This window comes from Lepisosteus oculatus, chromosome 12, assembly GCF_040954835.1.
Source record: "Lepisosteus oculatus isolate fLepOcu1 chromosome 12, fLepOcu1.hap2, whole genome shotgun sequence".
Lineage (NCBI taxonomy): Eukaryota > Metazoa > Chordata > Actinopteri > Semionotiformes > Lepisosteidae > Lepisosteus > Lepisosteus oculatus.
This window is the reverse complement of record NC_090707.1, coordinates 25,199,466-25,223,320: the sequence shown is the minus strand read 5'-3', so window position 1 is coordinate 25,223,320 and position 23,855 is coordinate 25,199,466. Positions and strand designations below refer to the sequence as shown.

General features: G+C 35.8%; 2 protein-coding genes across 7 annotated transcripts in view; one reads left to right on the top strand and one right to left on the bottom strand.

The window, feature by feature from the left end:
* Positions 1–16,615, bottom strand: part of marchf4b (membrane associated ring-CH-type finger 4b) — a 39,485-nt gene extending 22,870 nt beyond the window's left edge. The window contains exon 1 of the mRNA XM_006636653.3: positions 14,702–16,615. Coding sequence (XP_006636716.3) covers positions 14,702–15,208 — 507 coding nt within the window. The 5' untranslated portion in view covers positions 15,209–16,615. The remainder of the gene's footprint in view (positions 1–14,701) is intronic.
* A 97-nt stretch (positions 16,616–16,712) lies between these two features.
* Positions 16,713–23,855, top strand: part of smarcal1 (SWI/SNF related, matrix associated, actin dependent regulator of chromatin, subfamily a-like 1) — a 29,255-nt gene continuing 22,112 nt past the window's right edge. For 2 of the 6 annotated variants that reach the window (XM_069196708.1, XM_006636723.3), the window contains exons 1-6: positions 19,055–19,168; positions 20,198–20,523; positions 21,129–21,498; positions 22,006–22,056; positions 22,164–22,424; positions 23,679–23,729. In XM_069196708.1, coding sequence (XP_069052809.1) covers positions 20,215–20,523; positions 21,129–21,498; positions 22,006–22,056; positions 22,164–22,424; positions 23,679–23,729 — 1,042 coding nt within the window. In that variant the 5' untranslated portion in view covers positions 19,055–19,168; positions 20,198–20,214. The other 4 variants (XM_069196710.1, XM_069196711.1, XM_069196709.1 and 1 more) reach the window with 4 other exon arrangements.

Genomic DNA, 23,855 nt, shown 5'->3' with positions numbered 1-23,855 from the left:
GAAGTGAGTGGGGAGGCATAAAGAATATTTGTTTTACAAATCATACAAGGTGACATTTCTAGTACAGTACATGTGCCACACCTCACATCATGCAATAGTAAGTTTTGTTGCCAGAATATTGTTTATTTGAACGTATATTCATTACTGACATTAGAAAAAATAAAACTATGATTTCTGATATCTACAGTCTAACTGGTTCATTGTAATTTTAAAAAATACGTATTTTTCACATGAAACTTTTAGTAAGAGTAGTAATATTTGTCAATAGCAACATAGAGATCTTGCTTCATATCGACTGATACAATTGTATTTTTATAATTTTATAAATCTGAACTTAAAAATATACTATTTATAAGCCAAGTTCAGATGACCATGCTGAAGCATGATGAAAAGCATCTGTAGCACCCAACTCATAAAGATGATATGGTTAAAACTACAAAAGCTGATCTACTGTACATTCCACATCAACTCCACAGTGCACACTTCACATGTAGGAGACTACAATGCCAAAGTATAATTATGTTTTGCCTATTAAAGGTAATTACAGTTCTGAGATAAAGATAAGAGTGAGGAACTGACACATCATAAAATCTTTAGATTTGAAGATTTAGTCATTTTAATGTGCGTTGATACCTTGTGTAAACCTTCTGTAAAGGAACTGAACAAGCATCAGAAACATACTATACACTGACTTATAAACACAATACAAGTCTTGTTTGTCTCAGAGCTGAACTGAATGAAAGACAACAGTTCAATAAACATAAAACATGCTACATATTCACACAGATGTTCTGTGAAAACATTTTTATCTCTTGTACCTTTCCAAGCATTATTTTTTTCAAGTCATGAACACTGTAAGTATTGCTCCAGAAAGATGTCTGTAAAATTACAGTATAAAAGTCCTGGGAGATCTCTACAGTCATTGATCTAGATATTGTAGTAAATGAGAGCCTTCCTGTATGTACTTTTCAGTGTGAAAAAATTAAACATATATACTGTATACAACATAATTCAGGTGCATAGCTGCGTCAGCATCCATAGGCCGCAAAGGAACAAGTAATAGGTTTTTTTCATGCTGAAAAGAGAAGAAAGAAAACACAAAGAAACGCAACATTTCACTGCTTACACCGGAAGAAGACTCCACAGCCAAAATGTTGTGTTTTCTCTCTTGTCTTTTCAGCATGGAATAAACCTATTACTTTTTCCTATATACAACATAGACTTGGATTTGTTCTCCACTGCCTCTCAAAGCTATCTTCTGTAAATTAAAAAGAAGAAAACATTTTTTCAAACATCCTTCATGTTTCCCCACTGTTTGTTGAATAAACAGTTAAAGCTAAACCTTGCTATCATTAAAATTTTAAATATGTGTTGTAAATAATATTTTGTACATTCTTCTAGAATTCCAGCATTCCATTTTATTAAGAAAAACGTTTTACTCCATTCAGCATACTGTAAACATGTGTTCATTTGTCAACATGCAGGAGAACCCCAAAAAAAATCTAAATATTAGATATCAATTCTTCAATTTTTTTTTAAATTACAGTAGAGCTGGATCCACCAGAGCCTAAAAGTTTTACCACAATATAAACAAAATGTCGACGAAAAACTTTCACCAATTTGTTTCGGAAATAGGTACAAACAAAACAATATATTGTAGCACTCTTGGGTTTACGTGGGTATATGCCCTCACCCCTGCCGCCTCAGGTCAGCCTCCCAGCTGCTGGGAATTCAAACCCAGGCCTCTGCCATCACTCAACAGGGACCTAGCCCGTCGAGCTAAAGGGAAATCTCCCGTCAGCCTGGCAGCTGCGGTCCTTCCTATTCACAGGGAAGGGCGGTGACGTCACGGCGCTGGTAAGCCGGCTCGCACAACCTCTAATGTCAGCCATATGCGTTACAATATTAATTGATACAGCGCAGCATTTATTGATGTCCAAACACTATGAGAGTAACATATCCAGGATTAAATCCAATCTTTCACCAGTAATTCTGTCTGATATAGAATTTAATTTGGCTTTCCTGATAATATCCAGTTTTTCAGTAACACTTTTACTGAACATAATCTTTGAAACCCTAATATTGATTGGAAAAGGAACAGGGTCATACTGTACTACATGGATCTGAAGTTAAAGCACTAAATTAATGAAGTGCTGTTTCATTCTTTCAGTTTCAAGAGAATTATACAGTAAATGAGACAATAAATCCCTTGCACTCCCAGGTATGTTGTTTCTGCAAGAATGCCAACAATGGTTTAGTGTTTGAAGATATTATTTCTGATGGCATTTGGTTTTTATGAAAACTTTTCTATGATAGCAGCAACAGAAAGAAAGGCACCATTAATGTGCTTGCTAAAATTACATCTGCTCTGTGTGAGATGTCCAGGCATGATGGTCTGAGCATCCATTGTTATTTGTTTTGACTGCTAGTTTGAATCACACTAATTTCAGATTTTGACACTTACAATAGGTGCAAACACTCATTTTTGCACAGCTTCTTTTAGCTCAGGAAACCTGGATGTGACCAGCCTCTCCAATAACCCCTCACATCAGTCATTCACATACAAGTTAAATTGGTGGGTCAAAGATGTCACTAACTTTGAACCAGCAAGTAAGAAGCAGATATTTACATTCATACACAGAAGCTGGTGTCGGTATATGATATACTGTGTTCATACAGCTGTTAACTTTGTAGAAATCAATTAAATGCTATATAAGATCTTCAAAGGTTCTTTAGTAGCCATTTTGTGTTAGCATACCAAAGAGTACAAAGGAGAAAATCCTTTCTTCTTTAGTGATTATTTCTACACATTTTCAATTCTAATGTTGACCCAGATCTTAAACATGAAATGCAATTATCAGGATATTATCATAATATTTATATTACTGTACATACAGTACAGTACCAATTTGTTTCTATATGATATGCATTCAGTAAATTCTTATATACTGTACATATTTACCTTGGTGGATAACTCTTCCCAAATTATTTATAGATAAATAATTATTTAAAATGTTTTTCATATCTTTTCAATTCTTCATCATTTCATCTTAAATCTGTCTCATAATTCAAGGGAAAATGATATTTAGTTTTTATTATGTTCCAACATTTATCTAGAACTGTTTAATACATATTCTTATTTTTTATTTTATTATATTTTTGTTTTTTGACACATTGTACAATTGTGTTCAAACTACGAACTAGTGCAGACCTCATCCCAAGGAGTATGACATCCCAAAGAACAAAAGAATTTTACAAGTTTACAATTTGGAAACCTAAGTAGGATATTCTATTCACAATCCACTCAGTAACCACAAAAAAAACATAAAAACATAAAGAAAGAATAAGTTTTGCATTTGGCACTTGCTCTCATCTATTGCTATCTGGTGATAAGTGTAAATCTGAGTGTGAACTACAGCTAAGCACCTTTGCAGCCTATCAGCATGGCAACAGGGATGGAGAGTAATTTATGCCTGACTAGGGGGTGACTCATGTCGGGAAAAAAAAATACATTAAATTTTCATTCCAGAGAACCGCCTTGGCATGAAGATTGCCAGTGTCTTAGCTGTTCTTAAAGAACATTAAGAGATGAACAGTGACAGACTTGCTAATTGTTCCCCTGCAAAAACCCAAAGGATATCCACTAGGTGCTGTCCCTTTCACTCATTTACTATAGAGGGCAGTTTATCTTCAGGGCAGTGCAAAATAAAAACCTAGCTCTTCAAGCGCCCCCAAAATGTATGCTTGTGTAGTAAGCCTGTTTAATCTTTTAGAAAATATATTTACTACTTTTTTCATGTTTTGTTCTATTGTTTCATACTACAATCATACAGAATGTTTGTTCAAATTCTGATGTCTGATGCCATTTGTGTTCAAATCATGTTTGCACTATTTTACTGCTATTTAATCTTATAAACAGATGAAAACCACATGAATACAAAAGCATTTTCTTTTTGTTGATGAGTGGTGGCATCTGGAGGGGCTGTAATGTGGAATTGATGTAAATTTGACACACCAGCTCTTTGAAAACCATAGGAGAACTATATTGACAGCAATGGTAAAATGAAACCTTTCAGGTATTTTCTTTTTGTCAAATGCAAGCTACAGTTTTAGGGTTGCACAGTGATACATTACAAGTGACAGAAAATAGTGACTTTTACTGTTCAGTGTAGTTTTGCTATGCTTCATTAACAACCATCATTGTTGCTCTTGTTATTATTAGTAGCAATCCCTATTGCAATCAGCATCTCTGATCCCTTACATAAGGGGTTTTAAACCCTGTTCCCAAAGCAGTCCTAAATCTTTATTTTTATGTTTGCATCTAAGCACTCAATTTATATCTCATTGGGGGTAATGCTCTGCTTTAACCAAACCTTTTTAATGATTCAATATAAAAAATATGTAGTTCAATAAGGTTCAATACAGCTTCATTCATAAGGCTGAATAAAAAAACAAGAACTCCTGGATTTTACCAACACACAATTACAGGACTGCAAACCTTTTCTCCAGTGCAGCTCTGTTTGCAGTTAGTCATTTAATGTCATTCAATGAAAACCTCAGCTTAGCCAAGCAGAACAGTTTGATGGAGAATGCAAATCTTCCTCTCAAGGTACTTTAGGAAAGAAAGAATGCCAGACACTCTTTATAAATGTATATAATTAAAGAGAAAAAAACATTGTTTTGCAATCCTTACTCTGTTCTGAAATCTAGGGTGAATGTGCTTTTGACTGGGGAACTGCTGTTTTTTTACATGAGTCTAGAATGCTAAATAAAACTAAATGCTGATCTGAAAATTGAATAGTTGGATGCAAAATAGATGAAATCTAAAAAAGTGAGTTTTAACCTCATGTCTACCTTGGATTTATTCACATAGGGATTTTCTTTGTAATTACAGTATCCTGTGTGTTAAAGTAGTTATCTATAATTTGAGCTCATGACAATGAACTCCAAATTCCAACAAAGATAACCTGCAAAAAGCATTGTTCTATAAAAATGATCAATTGTGAGCAAAAATGTCATTTACTGAAATGTTTGATTTTGTACATTTCCTCTTTACTGTTCCCTAATCGAAGCAATAAACAAAGAGAAAAAACAAAACACACTTCAGGAACATACTATACTGTATACCTAAAAGCTAATGTAAATAAAAAAGCTGAGGGAAACACTACACGTGTGTCAAGTACTCGTCCATTTCAAGAAATACATGCAGTTCTATTTCGGGCAGAGAAACATATCATGTGAATTCACCCATTTAATATTAATACAGTACAGTATATGGGAGGTTATACTTAAACGTCCTATAACAGTGTATTATATAGTGTACCTACTGTATAGGGCTCAATATCGTAGATGGGGTGTTTATCAGAGCTATTAAGACTTATGCCCTATGTGTCAAAGCTCATACGTTTAGACCTACACTCATGTTCACAGTGTTAAAATGATCCCAATCACATCTCAATAGTTTTTGGTTTAATAGAATTACTATCCAAAACACACTATGATGTATAACTTGCTGGAACCCACCACTCTTAACACAATCTTAGTGCTTTTCTTCTTTGCAGCTCTATGTAGTTATGGTAAGGGCATGAAACATTTACAGTTTTTGTGAAAATATACACCTACTGTACAAAGGTATAAATTTGACTACACTTATATTCATGTTGAATCAAATCAAAATCCAGGGTGAGTATGAATTTAGGGAAATAGCTAGATACACTATAGTCAGTGTCTGCTGTGTTAACACCAGTGTTTATACTGTATAGTTAAATATAGTGAAAATGTCTTAGAATTAATAATAATAATAATAAAGCATCTCATTGTCACGAAGCATCTTTCAGGACCCTATGCAGACAGCACAATCCGGAAGGGAGTGAGAAAACACAGGGAAAAAGACTAGGATAGGGGCTGGAAGATGAACAATAGGCATGTCCAAGGTGCGCTGGTGTTCGGGAGGGTGTGTCCAGGGCAAACAAGTCCAAGGGAGTCCGTAAAATAATCCAGGGAAAGCCAATGTCCAAATCCGGGTGATCCATCCTGACACAGACAAATGGAGTTAAAAGCTGGAGCGGGATCCGGCGAAGGGTCGGGGGAAAAAAAGGGGGTAACAGGGCCAGACAATTCCAGTCCCGGACCCAGATGGTCAGGACGCTGTTGTAAAGCCTATCCCGTCGAGTCACTCCTGGACTCGCGGGTAGGTGGGCTTCTTGGCGTCCATCTTCCAAAACTGAGCCCAGATTGGCAGGAACATCTGGCTTTTATAGCACGGGGGCAGGTGCAGGAGATAAAGAATAAATCAAGGAAGGGCTGGAACGTCCTTAAGAGGAGGGGTTTACGATCGTGACACTCATACTCTGACATTAAAAATAACAATTTACGCCTACTGTATACCAAGATAAATACTGCAAAGGAATAATAAAATCATATTGAAAATTAAATAGCTTTTAATTGTTTTCTTCCAATTTGTAACTTAGTTTTCAGAATATACAGCACTTAGAGTTCAGATAATAAGAATAACAAACCTACCTTGTGTTTGTTTGAGTTTGTTAGTCTTCGTTTTTTTGTGTTTTGTGTTTTTTGTGTTATTATCTGATACATTATTTATTATGCTGATAATTATTTCACAATTAAATTGCTATATAAAAACAAGGTGCTGCACTGAAGATTTCATGATAAACGGTAGGTTATCACTTGCTGCTATTATAAAATAAGAATGATGCTATATGAGTAATTTCAACAATAATAAAATTAAAATATTAATATAGTCTAGATGTCTGGCTTACTTCTCTTTCATTTTTTTTAAAGGATTCTCCTACTAAAAAAAATATACCTTTCTGATTATGCTGCTGCACTGTGTCCAAGCCAAAATAATACATTCTAAAGCTCAACTTAAAATAATTATAGGCAAATAAAACTCCTTGTCACAGCCAGCACTACTCTACTAAAACCATGACATACCAGAAATAATAATAATAATATACTTTTTATTTCTCTCGAATGTATATAATATCCTAACTACACACTACACACCACACAAAACAAATAAATAGGCCCTGTATCATCCATGCATGAATATGAAGTTTTATGATGTACAAAACAATGTAATGCATTATCCAAAAACAGACACTTTTTAAACACAGTTGAAACTCTACAAACAGTAATGAAAAATTTACAATACACTAAATATCATCAACTTGTATATTTACAGTACTGACTAAATTTTGTTGCATGTGCATCATTAAACTGATCTTCAGACATAGATATTTGATGTATAACATTAGCAGCATAATAGATTATGGTTGTTTGTACTGTTGTTGCTGATTTAGTATGTTGATTTGAGAAGCACAACATAGACAAGATATCAAAGCATTAATAAGATAACTTCAATAGCTTCTTGAGCATTTGAGCTTTTGCCTTTTATTAATCATCATTCACCACTGGGAAAGTCACAGACAAAAAGCATTTTCTCCACTTGTATTCCATGCAACCAGCACACAGAATTAGGGCATCCATCAACAATAAAGTATCTGATTTGTAATCTTTTTCTTTTTTCAGACTTCAGAAAGCTTTCTGAATCAGTCATATAACCTCTCCTCTCACTGGGGTTCCCCAGAGTGTCATGGAGTCCAACGGCTTCATTAGCTTATTTAAAGCAACACAGCATTTTCCAAACAGGAATACACATGCCAGTAATAGGTTACCAATCCCATGAAGGCGCTCTTCATACTAATGGTGATCTTATCTAGCTAAGGTCTCGGCTCTTAACTAAGGTCTCAGACCTGTCCAAAATAACAGACCTGTTCTGCTATTATCCTCTTTCATGACTTGTCCTGGATTTAGTTTTGACTGTTACCCTTTTCTGCTTCTGACACCTGGTACTATAAAACGTGGACTACTACCTCCATAAGGATATCATAATGTATGACATTTGTAATTCCCTCATTATATTTCCCAAACATCATTTAACTACATAATTGATTAATCATAATAACCTTGGGCAGGTGCTAAAACAATGATGCCTGCAATCTCTTTTGATGAGAGTCAGCAAGCTAGGTGAGGACACAACAGTCTTTACCTCCTTAAAAAAACCTTTTACACTATCTTTGTTTCTAGCTTCCCTCATTAATTGGTCATTCTTGATATTGATCTTCAAATACTATTACCATTTTCTTCCATTCTTACTAACGTGAATTAAAATTCAATTGTTTTGGTATCACACAGTTTGTTCTCTATCCAACAGATAACATCACATTAAGGGTCACACCTTGGACTTTGAAATTGAGTTATTGCAAAGGACTCTTTGATTCCATACATTTTTATGTTGAACGTGGTCTTTCTGATCACGTGGCTGTTCTTCTTGATCTAGAATTTCCTATCTCACATTCTTCAACTTTACATTCTGTTTGTTTTCACAACTGGCGATCGGTTGACCAGAATAGGTTTGCTTAATCTGCCCTTTCTCCATTGTCTTGCTTTCCTATCTCTGACACTCTGGATGACAAATCTTTAATAGTTCTCATTTAACTACTCTTGATACCTTAGCTCCCCTTAAAACTCAATCCATCTTCTAAACTCCTATACCCCAAGGTATACTGACCAGCTGCATTCAATAAAGGCAGTCTCCTGCAAATTGGAACATAGTTGGCATCTTTCTGGCTTGAATGTATATCAACAGTCTTGGAAGGAGTACTTGATTGAATACAAAGATGCAATTGAGACTGCTAGATTCAGCTATTTCACCTATATCATTGAGCATAATCAAAGCAATACCAGATTCATGTTCTCCATCATCAAACTACATTACAGTACCTGTCTCATCTCAATGTCTGTCTATTTTTGCTGGTTCTCCTCTTTCTTGATTTTTCAACCCTACACTGCATGTCTTAGTATTATTTTGCGTATAAAACCCACCACCTGTCTAATAGATCATATTCCTTCTGTTTCATTTACTGTATATCATGTTTTCCAGCCCTCTTCTCTAATGCCCTTGATATAATAAAGCACTGGAGTGGTACCAACAGCCTTTAAAACAGCTTCAGTCATGCCTGTGCCTAAAAAACAAACAATGGCTCTCCCAGACCATGCCCTGTGCAAATAATCTCTATCAGGTAACAGGACTTTCTATTCCCATGGATATCGGAGAATCACCTACCCTTACTGCATTCAAATCTAGTCTCAAAACCTTTCTTTGTGTCTCTGTCTGATCCATTTTTCTATCTTCTGTTGATCTTCAAACCATTTGGCCCTTTTTATTTTGTAAATTGCTATCTTGATTTCTTTTAACTGTTACTTGTAAACTATCCATACCATAGAATACCATATCATAGAATTATTACACAATATAATTATTAAAGTAGATTTAATTGAATCAGAAAAGCAAAAACCCAGGTAATGTCTGTATAAATGTTGCCAAAATGGTCATATGCTTCAGACTCATCTCCACAATCTATGCAGGACAGTTTACTTATTCCACAAAAACATAAGAAAGTGAAAGGTTACAAGAGAGAGAGAAGGCCAATCTAGCCCAAAGACTGATGAACTACTTCAAAAAGGCCATTCATAGCTTCAAACACACTGCTATCTGTAAGAAACCTATACAGATTTTCAGGTAATCATAAATGTTGACAGTGTATAGGTATTAGAATTGAAATGAAGTGATGCTATGACTTTTACAAAAATTCCTAGTTAAACCTAAAATGAAGAGCGGTTCTTATATTAATCCAAAAACTGTTATAAATCTCGGTCTCAGAGGCCTATGTGTAATATGAGAGAAACACGATACCCTTTCAGAGGCAGCTGTCAGCTCTGACACCAGTTATTCTGTTATCTGTCATAGCCTATCATAGTGCTGCAATCCTAAGACATATCCCTCACTAAAACTGGGCTAGAAACACTGATAGACTAGGACTGACCATACAGTAGCATTTTATCGTTCTCAAGAGGAATACAACTTTTACTCATGTTACCCCGATAGAAAGACTCCTGAATTTCAAAATGAGACAGGGTATCAGTGAAAGTGTTTTTTAACAATTCTACTAATTTAGTAGCGAGTAAGGCCAAAAATGTTTTAAATTGTTATTTGGGCCCAAGGGCATATGACAATAAAGGGGGTCACTCACTAAGACTTTTACTTTTGTCTTTGTGATTCAAAATGACCTAAAGGAATGGCTTATATGATTTGTTATTAGTCCTCCAATTCTGCTGCCACAGGTCCCACTCGTAGGCAGAAGTGCATTCTTCACTTAATTCCTTTTGATCTATTTTCCTGTGATTACTGGTGTTCATGGTGCCTTGCTTTTCCACTTGAAAGTACACAGAACTCACTAAGGGACTTCTTCTTTCAAGCGCAGTCTGAGGCTAATATTGTCACACCCTCTGCAGCCAGAGGGTGCTCCTTTTCTGTCCTGTCCCTAGTTTCCTGCTTGCTGTCCTTCCGGTCCCTCTCTTTCCCTTGGGCTATATATTTCCGGGTCTTTCACTCTGCCCTTGCTCAGCATTGATGTTCGAGACCCGTCTAGCACCAGGTCGCCCCACGTCCGCTACCTGAGGGCATAGGTTTCTATACGGCATTCCTGAACTCTTTGCACTAACTAACTTTGTACATACACCAGTCTTCCAGGTCTAGGATTGGGAATCCCTGATACAGGCAATACTCTTAGCAATGCTCTCAGTATGCAAATACTTTCTATAGTTAGAGCTGATTTATGATTTTTATAGAATCTAATTTTAATTTCATTTAATGGCTTTTAAGCCACAAAGAAAGTAACATAACCTCCCTCAATAAACTAGGTGTGGGGGTGGGTCTACTGTATAGTATGTGGATTTTGAAAGAGCTAAAGCTTGATTTGCTCCGCAGTGTTTTATATTAACAGTCCAAGTTTGACTAAATACCCTTTTAATATGAAGCTCACCGAGTGACAGTTACATTAAAAACATATATTTTGCTGTCTGACCTGTAAAGCTAGAATGAACTGGCTTTGGAATTGGAATTGCAGCAAAAAAATATAGGACAAGGCACACCACAAAACCCACTAGATTGAGTTGAAAATTTCCACTCATTTGTCATACAATTACTGTACCTGGCTAATATAGTGTTTGAAAACTCAGAAGATGCACATCCATGCTGGATGTACATTCTCTTCTTAATTGTATATGTCAATGAGTTAATTGTTCCTGAAGAGCATTTTACATTCAATATTATCAGTTGGCTCTGAAGATAGTCTTTTTTTTCTGTAGAACTCATTACAGTCATACTCTTGTTTCATGTATGTTTTAAACAGTATATAACTTGAGCCACTCCATCCAAAAATAATTGATTGTTTCCATAAATAAAGCTGTAAAAGACAATTATTTGGATTTTGTTTTTCTTGGGGGAAATTAATAAACTTGACTTAGATAATAAATCTTGCAAACTGAAGAATACCTGCAATACTTATAATTGGTAACTCAGAGATTTTGTTGGAAGAAATGGTAGGAAGTGATTCTCTTAACAGCCTAGGGAAATATTTTTTTAAAACATTGCCATGATTTCAGATATTATTTCCTGCTATTGTTAAAATACAAAATTGGTTTTGAAGCCACAAAGTAATATAACTTGAGTGCATTAATTGAAACAAACTTACATTAAATACACATGAACATCAGGACAAAACAACTTCCAAGTAGATCAGTTTTAATAACTTCTTGAAAAACAAAAAAAAAATCAAACAATCATACTACACAAGTTCTCAAAAAAAAAGACAGTACAGGTATATCTGGATAACACGGTGAGATCCAGGCACATACTGTATTTTCTTTGTTAATTGGTTTCTGAAATCAAATTGCACTTTGAATGTTAAACTATTCTTGTATATAAGCAAACCAATATCAAGGTTAAGAATGATATTTTCATAAAGAGGGTTTAGTGAAACTTTGAAAAGCCTTTTTTAGGGGCTTATGTGAACAGAGCTTTACCAATCAACAAATTCACTTCCTATCAGACTCAGCAGGAGCTTTAAGAATCTGCTTCTTGTGCCATAATTGGTTAAAATTTAATGATTCAGTTTAGCTGTAGACTCTATATTGAACTTCTTCTCTTGAAGTGGTAGATAGAAAAAGGTACTGTATGTGAATAATGCCAAAATATAGTAACCAAGTAGCAAGCAAAGAGGTTAATGAACATTTAAGAGATGAACTGAGTATATCAGAGGACTGACATATTTCTCTCTATCTCAAAAATTTCCAAAGCAACAGTGCCACAAATTAACTTCAACAATTCAGGGTTATTCTTTGAGGACTGAAACCTTACATAGATTTTTGAGCACTGAAGAAATGAGAAGTAAATTTAGAAAGAAAAGGAACTTTATTTTTTAAAAATATTTGAGTAGATATTTATTTCAGTACCTGCACTTGGGCCGGCAGTTCTTGAATCTCTGGGATGTTTTATTTGGTTTAGAGAAATGTATCAGAACCTCCCTCAGTTATTTATGCAATAAGGTTAATCCATCTTTGAGGGGACAAGGGAGGGTAGCTTTCAACTGAAAAATACCAGGAATCTGGTACCCCTGTTGTAGATAACACTACTTGATGCACTTGATATTTAACATGCAATTATTCTAAATAAACCTTTGCATTTCAAACATATGTCTTATTTGTTATTATATCATTAATCTGTTCCAGAAGCCATGTGGCTATAAAGTCCTTGGAATCTTTTCTGACTGCAGGTGTGTATTAACTGTAATTACCTGTTATATTTATTAAAAATGGTGTCAGGATACTACATTTTAAAGCCTGCTAGTTATAACATTTCACATTGGAGCTCATCCTAATATCAAACACACCAACCTAATATGTACAATACCACTCGATGTTATATATTTCTCTAACTCATTGTCCCAAACATTCCAGTATCATTGTAAAGTCTCCTATACATGCAGTATTGTAAGTTAATGTTATAAAATTACTGTCTTATACAGTACATTATTCGATTATATCAAACCAATAGTTTTTCAGAGGTATATAGCCGTCCTCATATGAATGGCACTCAGGTAGTGGCATACAGGTCTCACCCTTGTGGTACATATTAATAACACAGGTGAAAGAGCTTGATAACTACTTATTTAGTGTGATTTTTTGTGCTTCTTGTTAAAGTCCTCGGTCACTGAGAGGCTGCTGTTATGAGGAAAGCTTGAGGTCACATTTATTGAGAACTTCATTTTTATGGTATTTGGGAATATCAATCTTTTGAACATCAAAGCAAAAAAAAGTTGAAATGTCTACCACTGAAACACCTACAGATGATGAAATGCTGTTTCTCAGTCCATGTAAATGTTTTATCAAGTGCTGCAAAAGTTGCTGACATGTTAAGAGAACGAATTAAATGATCCTGATGAGTGAAGCTCTGAATTTTCATTTGTTTGTGTGGATCTGAAATCAAAGCTCAGCCAACCCTACAGTCAGAATTACATTAAGTCAAAGTAGTTTATATTCAAACCAAGTAATTGGAGCTATAAAAGTGGAAGTAAAAATGAAATAATATTCAATAGTAACAGAATTTTCTCAGTGACAAACCATACATATACATTTGAATTAAAACAAATAATATTTCTCATGTTATTACAAAAATGTATAATGTTCCACTCTTCAGTTTAAAACATATAATCCTTGAGGGAATACAAAACACTCTGTAATAGTGAGTTGATGATATACTGCACACATGCCAAGTGATACTTTTCGGAAATAATTCTGAGTGAAGTATTTGACCATTCAACTGAAGTGCTTTAGTTTACTTAAGACAGGATCAATCCATATGTTCCAAAGAAGGTTATTTGGGCAGTTTAATTTTAAATTCTCGTTTATCTAAAAACAAGCTAGGAATATTTACTGTACTTTTATCTTATAACACAGAATAACACATTATATACAGTAGTCTCCCATTTTACACTTTATGAAATTTTCCTTTGTAGAAAGATTAAGCTAGTGTACTTCAATTACAGTACATCCTGTGAAATCCTAAGTATGCTTCCAAAGGCCAGAAGCCTCTACTTTTGCAAGTGTTTCAGATTTATGCTTTGCTTTATCAAGCTCACATAGACACCATTATTTTCTTAAGAGATTTAAACTGAAAGGTAAATAAGCCAAATAAGATTCACACCACACGAAAAACAATCAGTCAAAATAGTAATTTTACTTTATGACAGTGTGACTTATTACTTCCACTTTTTAGTATTGTAAACATATAACCACTATGATTGATCTTGATGGACTTCTCTCAGATATAGGAATCTCAGTCAGAGGCTTATCAAAGGACAATGCCTTGCTCAGAACCTGGGATATGAAGTTTCAAGGCCATTCAGAGAAAATGTTAAGGCAGTTTTATCCTTAGAGTGTACAGTAAGTCTACTTCAATTTATCAAAGAAAGTGTTAAACACCACAAGGACCTGGTTATAACAATATTTTGAACAGATATCCAATTGTTTCTCACGCATTTGTTTCTGTTTTGGCCACAGTAAAAGCCGGTACAAGTAATAGAGTAATCAATGTTTTCAGTGGCAGAATGACATATGACAAAATGCTCAAGAAAACATTTTCCGATAGAAATTGATTGCTTTTTGTTGTGTGCTACATGCAACATAATTTGGTATTATATTCAGACTGCCCATGACATTTTTAACAGTAACCACATGTAGATATACTGTTGCTTTGCGCCCACTTTCCCCGGCATACCTGCTCCGGTCCCTGAAAGCATATCCTGCATACGGGTGTTCTGATGCCGCTGTCGGTGCAGCTTTCTAGAGAGAGTCGCTCATCTGATTTCACCTTGGAGAAATCATCGGAGGAGGTGCTGCTCACAAGGGAGACCGACTGCTCTGGCGCTGTGCCAGCCCAAGCTTCCGTTCTCTCGTCCTCTTCTTCTTCCCCCTCCGGTGCAGTGGCTCCCCCTGCTGACTGTGCCGTCCAGCCCTCTGCCCTTGGGACACTTGTCAGCGTGTTGTTGTTGTCCGCGACGCTGCTGGCGCCAAGGAATCCATTCACATGGCTTTCCGTGTCCCGGCTGTTCATGGGGAGGAAGGAAGGTGGCGGGGCCGAAGGTGCGGGTGGCCTGAGCAGGAAAACCTTCAGGTCACTTAACAAGACGCAGCAGCGGCCCTTGAGCAAGCCCTGGTGGCGCAGCATTTGTCTGTGACTCAACAATCCACAGCACCATAAAATGATACCGACCGCCAACAACATGTGCACTTCTTGTTTAAAATTATGGATACAAGTTTAGTTAGATAAGTTTTGATGAACACGTGCCATGCACGTTAAATAGCTCAAATCCAAATCTCGAGTGAGAAATCTTTTCGAATCCGATACTTTTTTTCCCTGTCAGTTATAGGTTGGTTTTGTTTAAATTGTTTTCGAACGGCATACTATTTGGATTTAAACAACGTTCTTAATTCGAAATGAAACTAAAAGTTTAGTCTTTTACACCAATAACTGTTACTTTTCCGACTAAGTTACCACGGTTGTGTAGTGTAAAAATATTCTGAGGTTTCATTCAGACAACAGAATCAGTGATGGAAACAGATATGTATTTTAAGTTTTTCGTGGAAGGTGTGGGGGAGGAGCCACGTAGGCTACATTCACTTTTAAAAATCATATCCAACTGGTAGACTAGTGGTGTGTTGTGAGATAAAATACGTAGAATCCACACTTACAATCGGTGGTTAATCTAAGCATAATAATAAAAACCTAGACGTGAAACCATATACCTAAATAATCAAAACAGCAGCGCAATTGATGCCAAATGAGAATGCCACTCCAAAAAGCTCTTTTCCCCAAGGTACTCTGTCTTTTTCAGCACATAACCATTTAAACATGTCTGGATGTCAGAAACACGCATCGTCCCATTTTTGTATTCCAATGCAGGTTTCGTTGCGTATTTACAACGGAATTACTCCACAATCTGTTTTAAACAATTATTTTTAATTTGTATTCCAGAAGTGCTAAGGAGCTCTTGCCATTTGATCACCGCTCATTTTCTTGCAGACGTCTTTAAAAGATGCCAACCTACTGTAGCAGGATTGAATAAGATCGCAACAAACACAACTGTTCGTTTTCATAAGCATCCGTTACTATGACGGGAAGATCATTCTTCCATAATTTTTTATCATTTTTATATAGTTAACCTTCCGATTTGCCTGGGATCGCTTACCGTCACCAGTGTCCAGAAGAGCCCCAGTCCCATTCTGTTCTGAAATGCCAATTGTTTGCGCCTCTCTTTCAGTCGTTACCTTCCTTGAACCCAGTGGTCGATATTATTATTCTTGCTGTTTCCTAGATCATAATTATGTTTTACCTTGCTTTCACCAATATATGTCCACGCTTTTGATTCCTGTAGTGTTACAAAATATAAACCAGGTCCGTTGCAGTTGACCCGGAGTTGTTGTCGGATCCCAGTGTGGTCGATCATTTTAAACATAACATCCTCTGTGAATTCGTTAAAATGCTAGACAAAACAAAAAACTGCATGTGTATCCAGTTGACTGAATACCGTTAATTTTCAGGCAAGACTGAAAAACCAAGACCAGTCTGTTATGTGTGTGGTGTTTGTTATTGGCGGTAGCTGGCGGGTGCTGCAGTTTCAGCACCATGATTCCTGGGACAGCTCCCAAGTACGGCCGCGTCACACAGCAGAGAGGTGATGCAATGGGGGGGCTTGAATGGGGGAAATTTCGGCTTGAAGAAGCAAATAAAAAGCACTTAAAAGGACACTTAACATCAAGGAGAGAACATAATCAAGTAAATAGTCTAGATGTAAGTCCTCTGGAACAGGTATTCTTTTATATATGTTGTATTAGTGAACCACACGACAAAACTGAGAATTGACTATGGAGGAGGTATTTGCTTTGGGGATGGAAGCCAGAGACAAAACAAAAGATATGGATTATTTATGATAAGAAGTGTGTTTCTCAGGTAACTCGTGTTTTGGACCGGACAGACATGTATTTTAATATGCTGGGGACAGAAAAGGTTAGAAAATGTAACATACATAAAACCAAATTGAGCTTTCAAAATCTGCGCAAAGTGTATTTGTTGGTGGAACTGTTATGCTGATAAAGAGCTACGTTAAAAACTTCCATCATTGTTGTTATAAAACATGAATGAACTGCACCGGGATGTCGTGACAGACTAAAAATACATTTCAAAACCTGATCGATATCCTCCATGCAGCCCGCGCTGTATTAGTTTGAATGCATATATTAAGCAGCATTACACCCATACTAAAATGTGACATACCTAACAAACACCCTATATCATTATGTGGACAGCAAAACGGCAGTTGCAATTTCTAAACATATTAAGTATCTAACTAAAGCAAATAAGTTGTTATGTTGTATGCAAAGTTAAGATAATTAATAGCTCATAAATATCAGAGCACCAATACAGGCAACTATATATGTAACTACGTAAAAAAAATAGGATGATTATGATCAACTCTGAACATTTTATTTAGAAAATTGTCAATAAAGTAATACTGCAACTCATTAGTATCCCTCAGATTGTTTTCTAAGCATCATAATCTGTACCTTAATTCTGTGATGCCAATATAAGCAGGGTCGATTTTAAATAAAACTGTGTCCAACGGTAATTATAATAATGTAGAAAGCAGTTTCTGTCTTCACGTAGCCATTTACATTTTGCCCTATAGTTGTATGAATCAATGTTGCAAAAATACAGAAATTATGGGGACAGTATAAAAAGAAATCACCACTGTTATTATTATTAGGTTGAATTATACCTCATTATATTAGGAAATAGCTGTCTCCTTTTGTGCCTGCAAGATATTGTTAGGATCGCTATTTAGCGACTAATGTGATCTGTCAGCTGACAAAGTGAATTCCCAAGAATTCAGCTTGACATCCCAGAATATCCAATGAAGTCATATCAATACAGTGGCGGCTATCTGCATAACGTTTCACATTGAGCTATCATGCATTATATCCTCCTGATAGCCAAGAGTCAGGATTACAGTATAACTTCACGTTAACTTCAGCACTCTGGCGAATTGTACACAGGATAAGACTGAGGTTCAAATGGGCCTGCGATCTCAAATAATACAAACTTAGTGGCAGCCCCTGCCTGTATTATACCCTCCCCCAGCGCCACCCCACTCCATACACATACATTTATCTAATACATATAATATTATTATAATAATATTTAATAATACATTTTATTAATATTGGTAAGGGGTTTGAGAATCTCCATACACTTCAAGCACCAAGAGAGAACGGTTTTAGCATGTTAGCTTCGTAACAACTTGTCCTAAGCCTTTTAAGCACGCCAGTATGATAAAATCACAAAGTTTTAAATGGTAGAGGGATCTTTAATACGTCAGTTAAATGTGTATGTATCCTGTATGTCGTATACTGTATATTAATTAAACAGATGACGCACTAAATAAAACTATAAAAATATGTATGGATTTAAGCGCAGTTGGATTCAAAATATGGTCTATTGTACTAGTTTTTCATGCAAGAATTCAAACGCGAAAGACCATCTGAACTGTGAAAACATCTCAGCGGCTCCTTCTAGGCATTCTACATTGATTTCATAATTAGAAATGAACGCCCATTTTGATAGAATTATATTCAAAACTTTCATCGAGGTCGTGGAGAATAATATTTGACGGTTAATACTACAATCTGATTCACTGTGATGAGGCTTTTAAAATTGTAATAAAATGTTCTGCCTTAATGAACAATAGTCGCGTTTTTCAAGTTTAACGTACACATCGAATAAAGGGAGAGGGTAAAGCTATTGCTTTATGGGCTGTCATAAACAGTACGACCGAATTCTTACCATTTTGGAATTATAAATATAAGGTCTGCTTTAGACACTATGTTAGCATTGTGCTGTAAGTGTAAAAGCCAATGATCAAACCGTTTTGCTTTCCGTACATTTTAAAGCACGCTGTAGGTTAACATTTTGTCGAACAGTATACGTAGTTGTCATTATAAATAAAGTTCATTTAAACCCTTTCTTTCTATTGGCTGCAATATGTGCCAATTATGCGATGCAGCTGTTTTCTGGATACGCCTCATCCTGTTTTCTCGTACTGGAGTGGTATGGCGAAATTTGGTGTTTAGCTTTTACGGTGTAGCATTGACTTAAATTTAGTCACAATGGCTTCGCCCAAATATTGAGGTATAGACATTAATTTAAACTCCAGAATTACAAGGGATTGTATTTTGCATGATTGTATAGTTCACAGAATGTCTGCCGATCAAGGCGCCAAGTTTAAAAATGATTGGATTCCGGGTTTTTGTAAACACGTTTTTTTTATTGAATACATTTTGAAAACAAGTTTTCTAGCGTTCTGTTGTGGACTCCCATCAATAAGCTTTAGTACATTTTTTATTTTGTTTGTGTGTAACGATCTTTATAATATAGTCAATTTTTAGTCAATTAACGTTCGTATGCCTTTTGGCAGGTATAAATTGTGACTGTTTACATTTGTCTTCTGTAGCCTACAGTGAGAGCTGCTGTACATGGAAGATATTTTAGAACAAATATGTTTCTAATACTTATTGTAAATAAGTTCCAGCGCAGATTTTGTACAAAGTTAAGCAATAACGTTATCTATCAGGTTTTTTGATAAATGCAAAAAAAAACAAACGGAACTTCTGAGTATATTTATTTTAATATAACGCCAAGTCACTGTGATCACATTTATTTTAATAAAACTCCTTGGGGTATGTTGATCCCTCAGATGCATTTGACGTAATTAGAAATTATTAATCTCTAGTGTTTTTCCCATTGAAAGGTAATTGTGAGCTTTCAGCTAGAGTGACATCGTGGTGGGCTGATTCATCTTTCAATTTAATTCTTATCAATTAGTAAATTAACGGATTAAGAGATCATCGGTACGTTCTTAGAATCTGGTTTTTATATAGCTAGTAAGACTGTCACAGTATACTGTATAAAATGACACAGAGCAGATGTTTGCATTTACTGTAGGATACAAACGAATCTGATTGTTATTTACTGTACGTTCTTTAGGAATGAAATGGTACAGTAGATTAAAGTAACACAACTAGAGTTAATCGTTTAATGGTGAAATTAAGTTACAGTTTAAGGAGCTTCTTTAGATTGTAACTGGTGCCATGCTGTTCATATAAGATTCTCAGAATTAAAAGTCACTGATGTACAATCTTTATGTTTGGTTTTAAATAGAGTAGTTTTGGATCCATATGACACCTGCAATGTCAGACTGTCTGACAGACGAGCAGCAGAGGAGGATAGAGGAGAATCGACAGCGAGCTCTGGCAAGGAGAGCTGAGAGACTAGCCCAGTCACAACAGAAGCACTATGGCCCTCCAACTGGACAGAGTGACCCTTGTGTCCCTGCACAATCCAAAGGTCCAGCTATAGGGTCAGGTGCTAACCCACCAAAGCTACTGAAACAGACTGCCAGTCTCCCACAGACTAATGTGGGAGGCCACAGTGCACTGCAAGGAACAGAGGAAAAGGCAAGCAGAGAGACACTACAAGCACCTTGGGTAAATGTATAACAAAGATATCCTCCTTTTTTTTTGTCTTAGGATCTTGTCATTTTAATTCTCGCAGCCCCACTCTCCTGTATTTCTAGATCAAAATGATTTTGTCATTGTCTATAAGAACTGACAATTTAATGGACTGAAGTAATCAGTAATGTGTCAAAGGTATGGCTTAGAATATATGACCAGCACACTAATATTTCTGTGTATAAATTTGATTCAATTCATCTTGTGGTTTTTTTTTTTAAGAAAACAGTTCGTAATTAAGCATACTGTTGATTGTAATAATGATAAAGCTTTAATTATCTTTAATTAATGTCCTGTGAAGCATGCTGTTATTGACATCAAGCAGACTGGGCAAAAGTAGGAATGATCTGGGGACCGCAATGAACAATTTTGACTCATTGAAAGAAGTAAAGAAATCGCCAGCAATGTCCTGAAGTAAAAAAATCAGTATTGAGGCTTCTCTGGAGACAAAGATTACAATTAAGATGGATTAGTGAGCCACTTTAGTTATCTATCAGTTTTCTCAATAGGTACAGGTATTGAAAGATGGTAAGTGAAAGATAGTGTTTTTTTCTTATGTCTAACTGTTTTACTTCTTTCAGGCTTCCCAAATAAAAGGTAATGGCATCTCAAAGTTAAATGCTCTCAACAAAATGGACTCCAAGGAGGAGTCCTCTACAGCCCTTAATTCCATTGAAACGAAGACTGAGATGGCAGCACAGGAAGCAGCTGGCTCAGGCACACAAGCGACCAAGTTTTATGGGACAGGGGTGAAACTGAAAGAAATTGTCCTCAGCTCTGAGCAAATTTCTACTACCACTAAAGACAATGCAAGCACTATGGCTACAAAGAAACCTGCCTGTCTGGTGAAAGGAAAGTGTGTTGCACACACATCTGAGCGATTTCGAGTAGAAGTGAGCTATAATGCAGACCTCATCATGGTGTTCAAGAGCATGTCCTCCAGGAATTATGGTAAGCAGGGGTATTCTGGTGTAGAATAGACCCGTATTATAGATTGTTTTCGGTTTTGCATTGTGTACTTATTATCATCATTTTAATGTTCATACATTTTCTCCATGAATGCACTCCTAGAGAATGTACTGTAGAGTCTATTACAGTAGTGTTTTTGCTTGATTTGGTTTCTGTGGTTAAAAAAAGACGCGTTTAATGGCAATGTCGTAATTTTAGTATGCTTTGGTGTGCTTTATATTTGTTTCACAGAAAATAAAAAATAGTTTTTTTAAATTTAGAGCCCACAAAATGGTGAACGATTTGAATACAGTTTATTGCCATTGCTGCAGTGTGTTTTTGCTGCATAAATCTATTGTTTTGCATAAGGATGTGAGACACATACTCCCTAACATACATAAGGGTTATCTAGACTACAGCAGGAGGACAAAAAGCTCCAGTAATGCTCTCAGAAACACATTTTAAAAATTTAAATTCAAAATCTCATATTCGTTATTTTGCTCCTGGTAGATCCAGCAACAAAGATGTGGAATTTTAACCTGGAAGACTACACTAATTTGAGTGAGTATTAATCCTTGCTATTGATATCAAGGGTTTTTAACCCAGGGTTTTGTTGTCTTACTTCTTGGTGAATGTGCTAATGCTGAACTGAGCTGTCCTCTGTGCAGTGGAGGAGGTGAACAAGCTTCCCTTTGTGGCGCTAACACCCCTCGAAGGAATGGAAAATGTGGATGTCAAGGCAGCAGTGGGCAAGTCAAGAGATGCTGCTGCCCTGGGCGCCCTCCTGAAGTTATGCAGCAACTGGCAGAAGCCTGGTGCCACAACTCGGGGCCATTGTGTGCTGGTGTCGCGCACTCGCTTTGAGGTGGAGGTAGGCTACCAGGTGGATGTCATTGCTGCCTTCAAGCAGATTCGTTCCAAAAGCTACGGTAAGAATGGCAGGGGCTCCTGCTGCTGCACTTTTAAAAAAATCATGAAATAAAGCTGCCTTGTCCTTGTGTCACTCAGCTCTTTTAACTTGAGCTTTTTCTGTTAAGGACATGTTTCTAAAAAACATTTCTTTCTTATGAATAACAAGCTAAGAAGCACATATTGTGTTTCTGATGATCACTAAAGAGTACTTAAGAGGTGTGAAGGGAAATTAAATTGTAATTTCAAATCAACAATTATAATGTCTTATAAAAGTGTGTCTAGAATTTAGAATTTAGAAGTATTTAGAAGTATGCCCTCTCAGTGCATTGGACCTAAATAGTTATACTGTAACATGATAATAGAAGTTCTGGAAGAAAGAAATTGCTATTTGAAGACTTTCATAAGTATATTCTTCATAAAAATATTGTATTTCCAAATTAATATTTGACAGCAGTTGGTTATATTATATTTATATATAGTTTTTATATTGTACTGTAAATGTTTAACAATGTTTACCTGCAGTCTTCTTCATTAGAGACTTATTGTAGGAGATATTTATTGTGGTATCGCTAAAACATATTTCTGATTGGAAAGGATATGTCTTCACTTGATTGCTTATGAATGGAGTCAATCAAGTCAGATTTAAAATTCCTCTTTGTCTTGTAAATGACATGAGGTTCCCTTGAATGGTGTCAGTTTTGGAATCTGTTGCATAATTTCTCCCTTGCTAAGGTAACAATACATGTTATTTACCCACTGTTGCCAATCCCTTGTGTTAAAAGGACATTTTTTTGTTGTTTGTGCTGCTTACTGTGTCATATAAATGATATTCTTAATCGTACAGTATCTGGACTCCATTTTGCCTTTGACATATAAGTATTGATATGTGACTTGTCAAAGATAATGCTAATGATAACGTCAACTGATTGAATGCAGTAGCTTTAAAACTCTTTTCCATATCAGGAATCTTAATTTTCTTTGTTTTGTTTAAAAAGGGATAGATCCAAAAGCATTCCGTTGCATAATTAAAGCAGTTCCTATTGTTGAACGTACAGACAGAAGTAGTTTTGTATTCACTTCAAAAAGTATTTGCAAAATTATTCTCAATTATATATATATGATACATACATCAAAATACATGTCAAAGTGGAATCTGTATTTTAAGTTGAAATGGGCTATGTTTAAATTATGAAGCAATGATGTATAATCATACATATGATACATTTCACATATATCAGTGTGCACTATTTCTTATATATTGAATTTTTTAGACATGAAGACCAGAAAGTGGAATTTTCTCTTGGAGGATTACAAGGAGCTAAGTGAGTATATCTGAATGCTCTTCCTACTTTTTGAATTAAAGGAAACAAAGTTTAGCTGTTGAGGGAGGAGGGAGTCTGCACATAAGGACTAATCTGCTTTCCCTTGCCTAGGGAAAGTGGATTAAC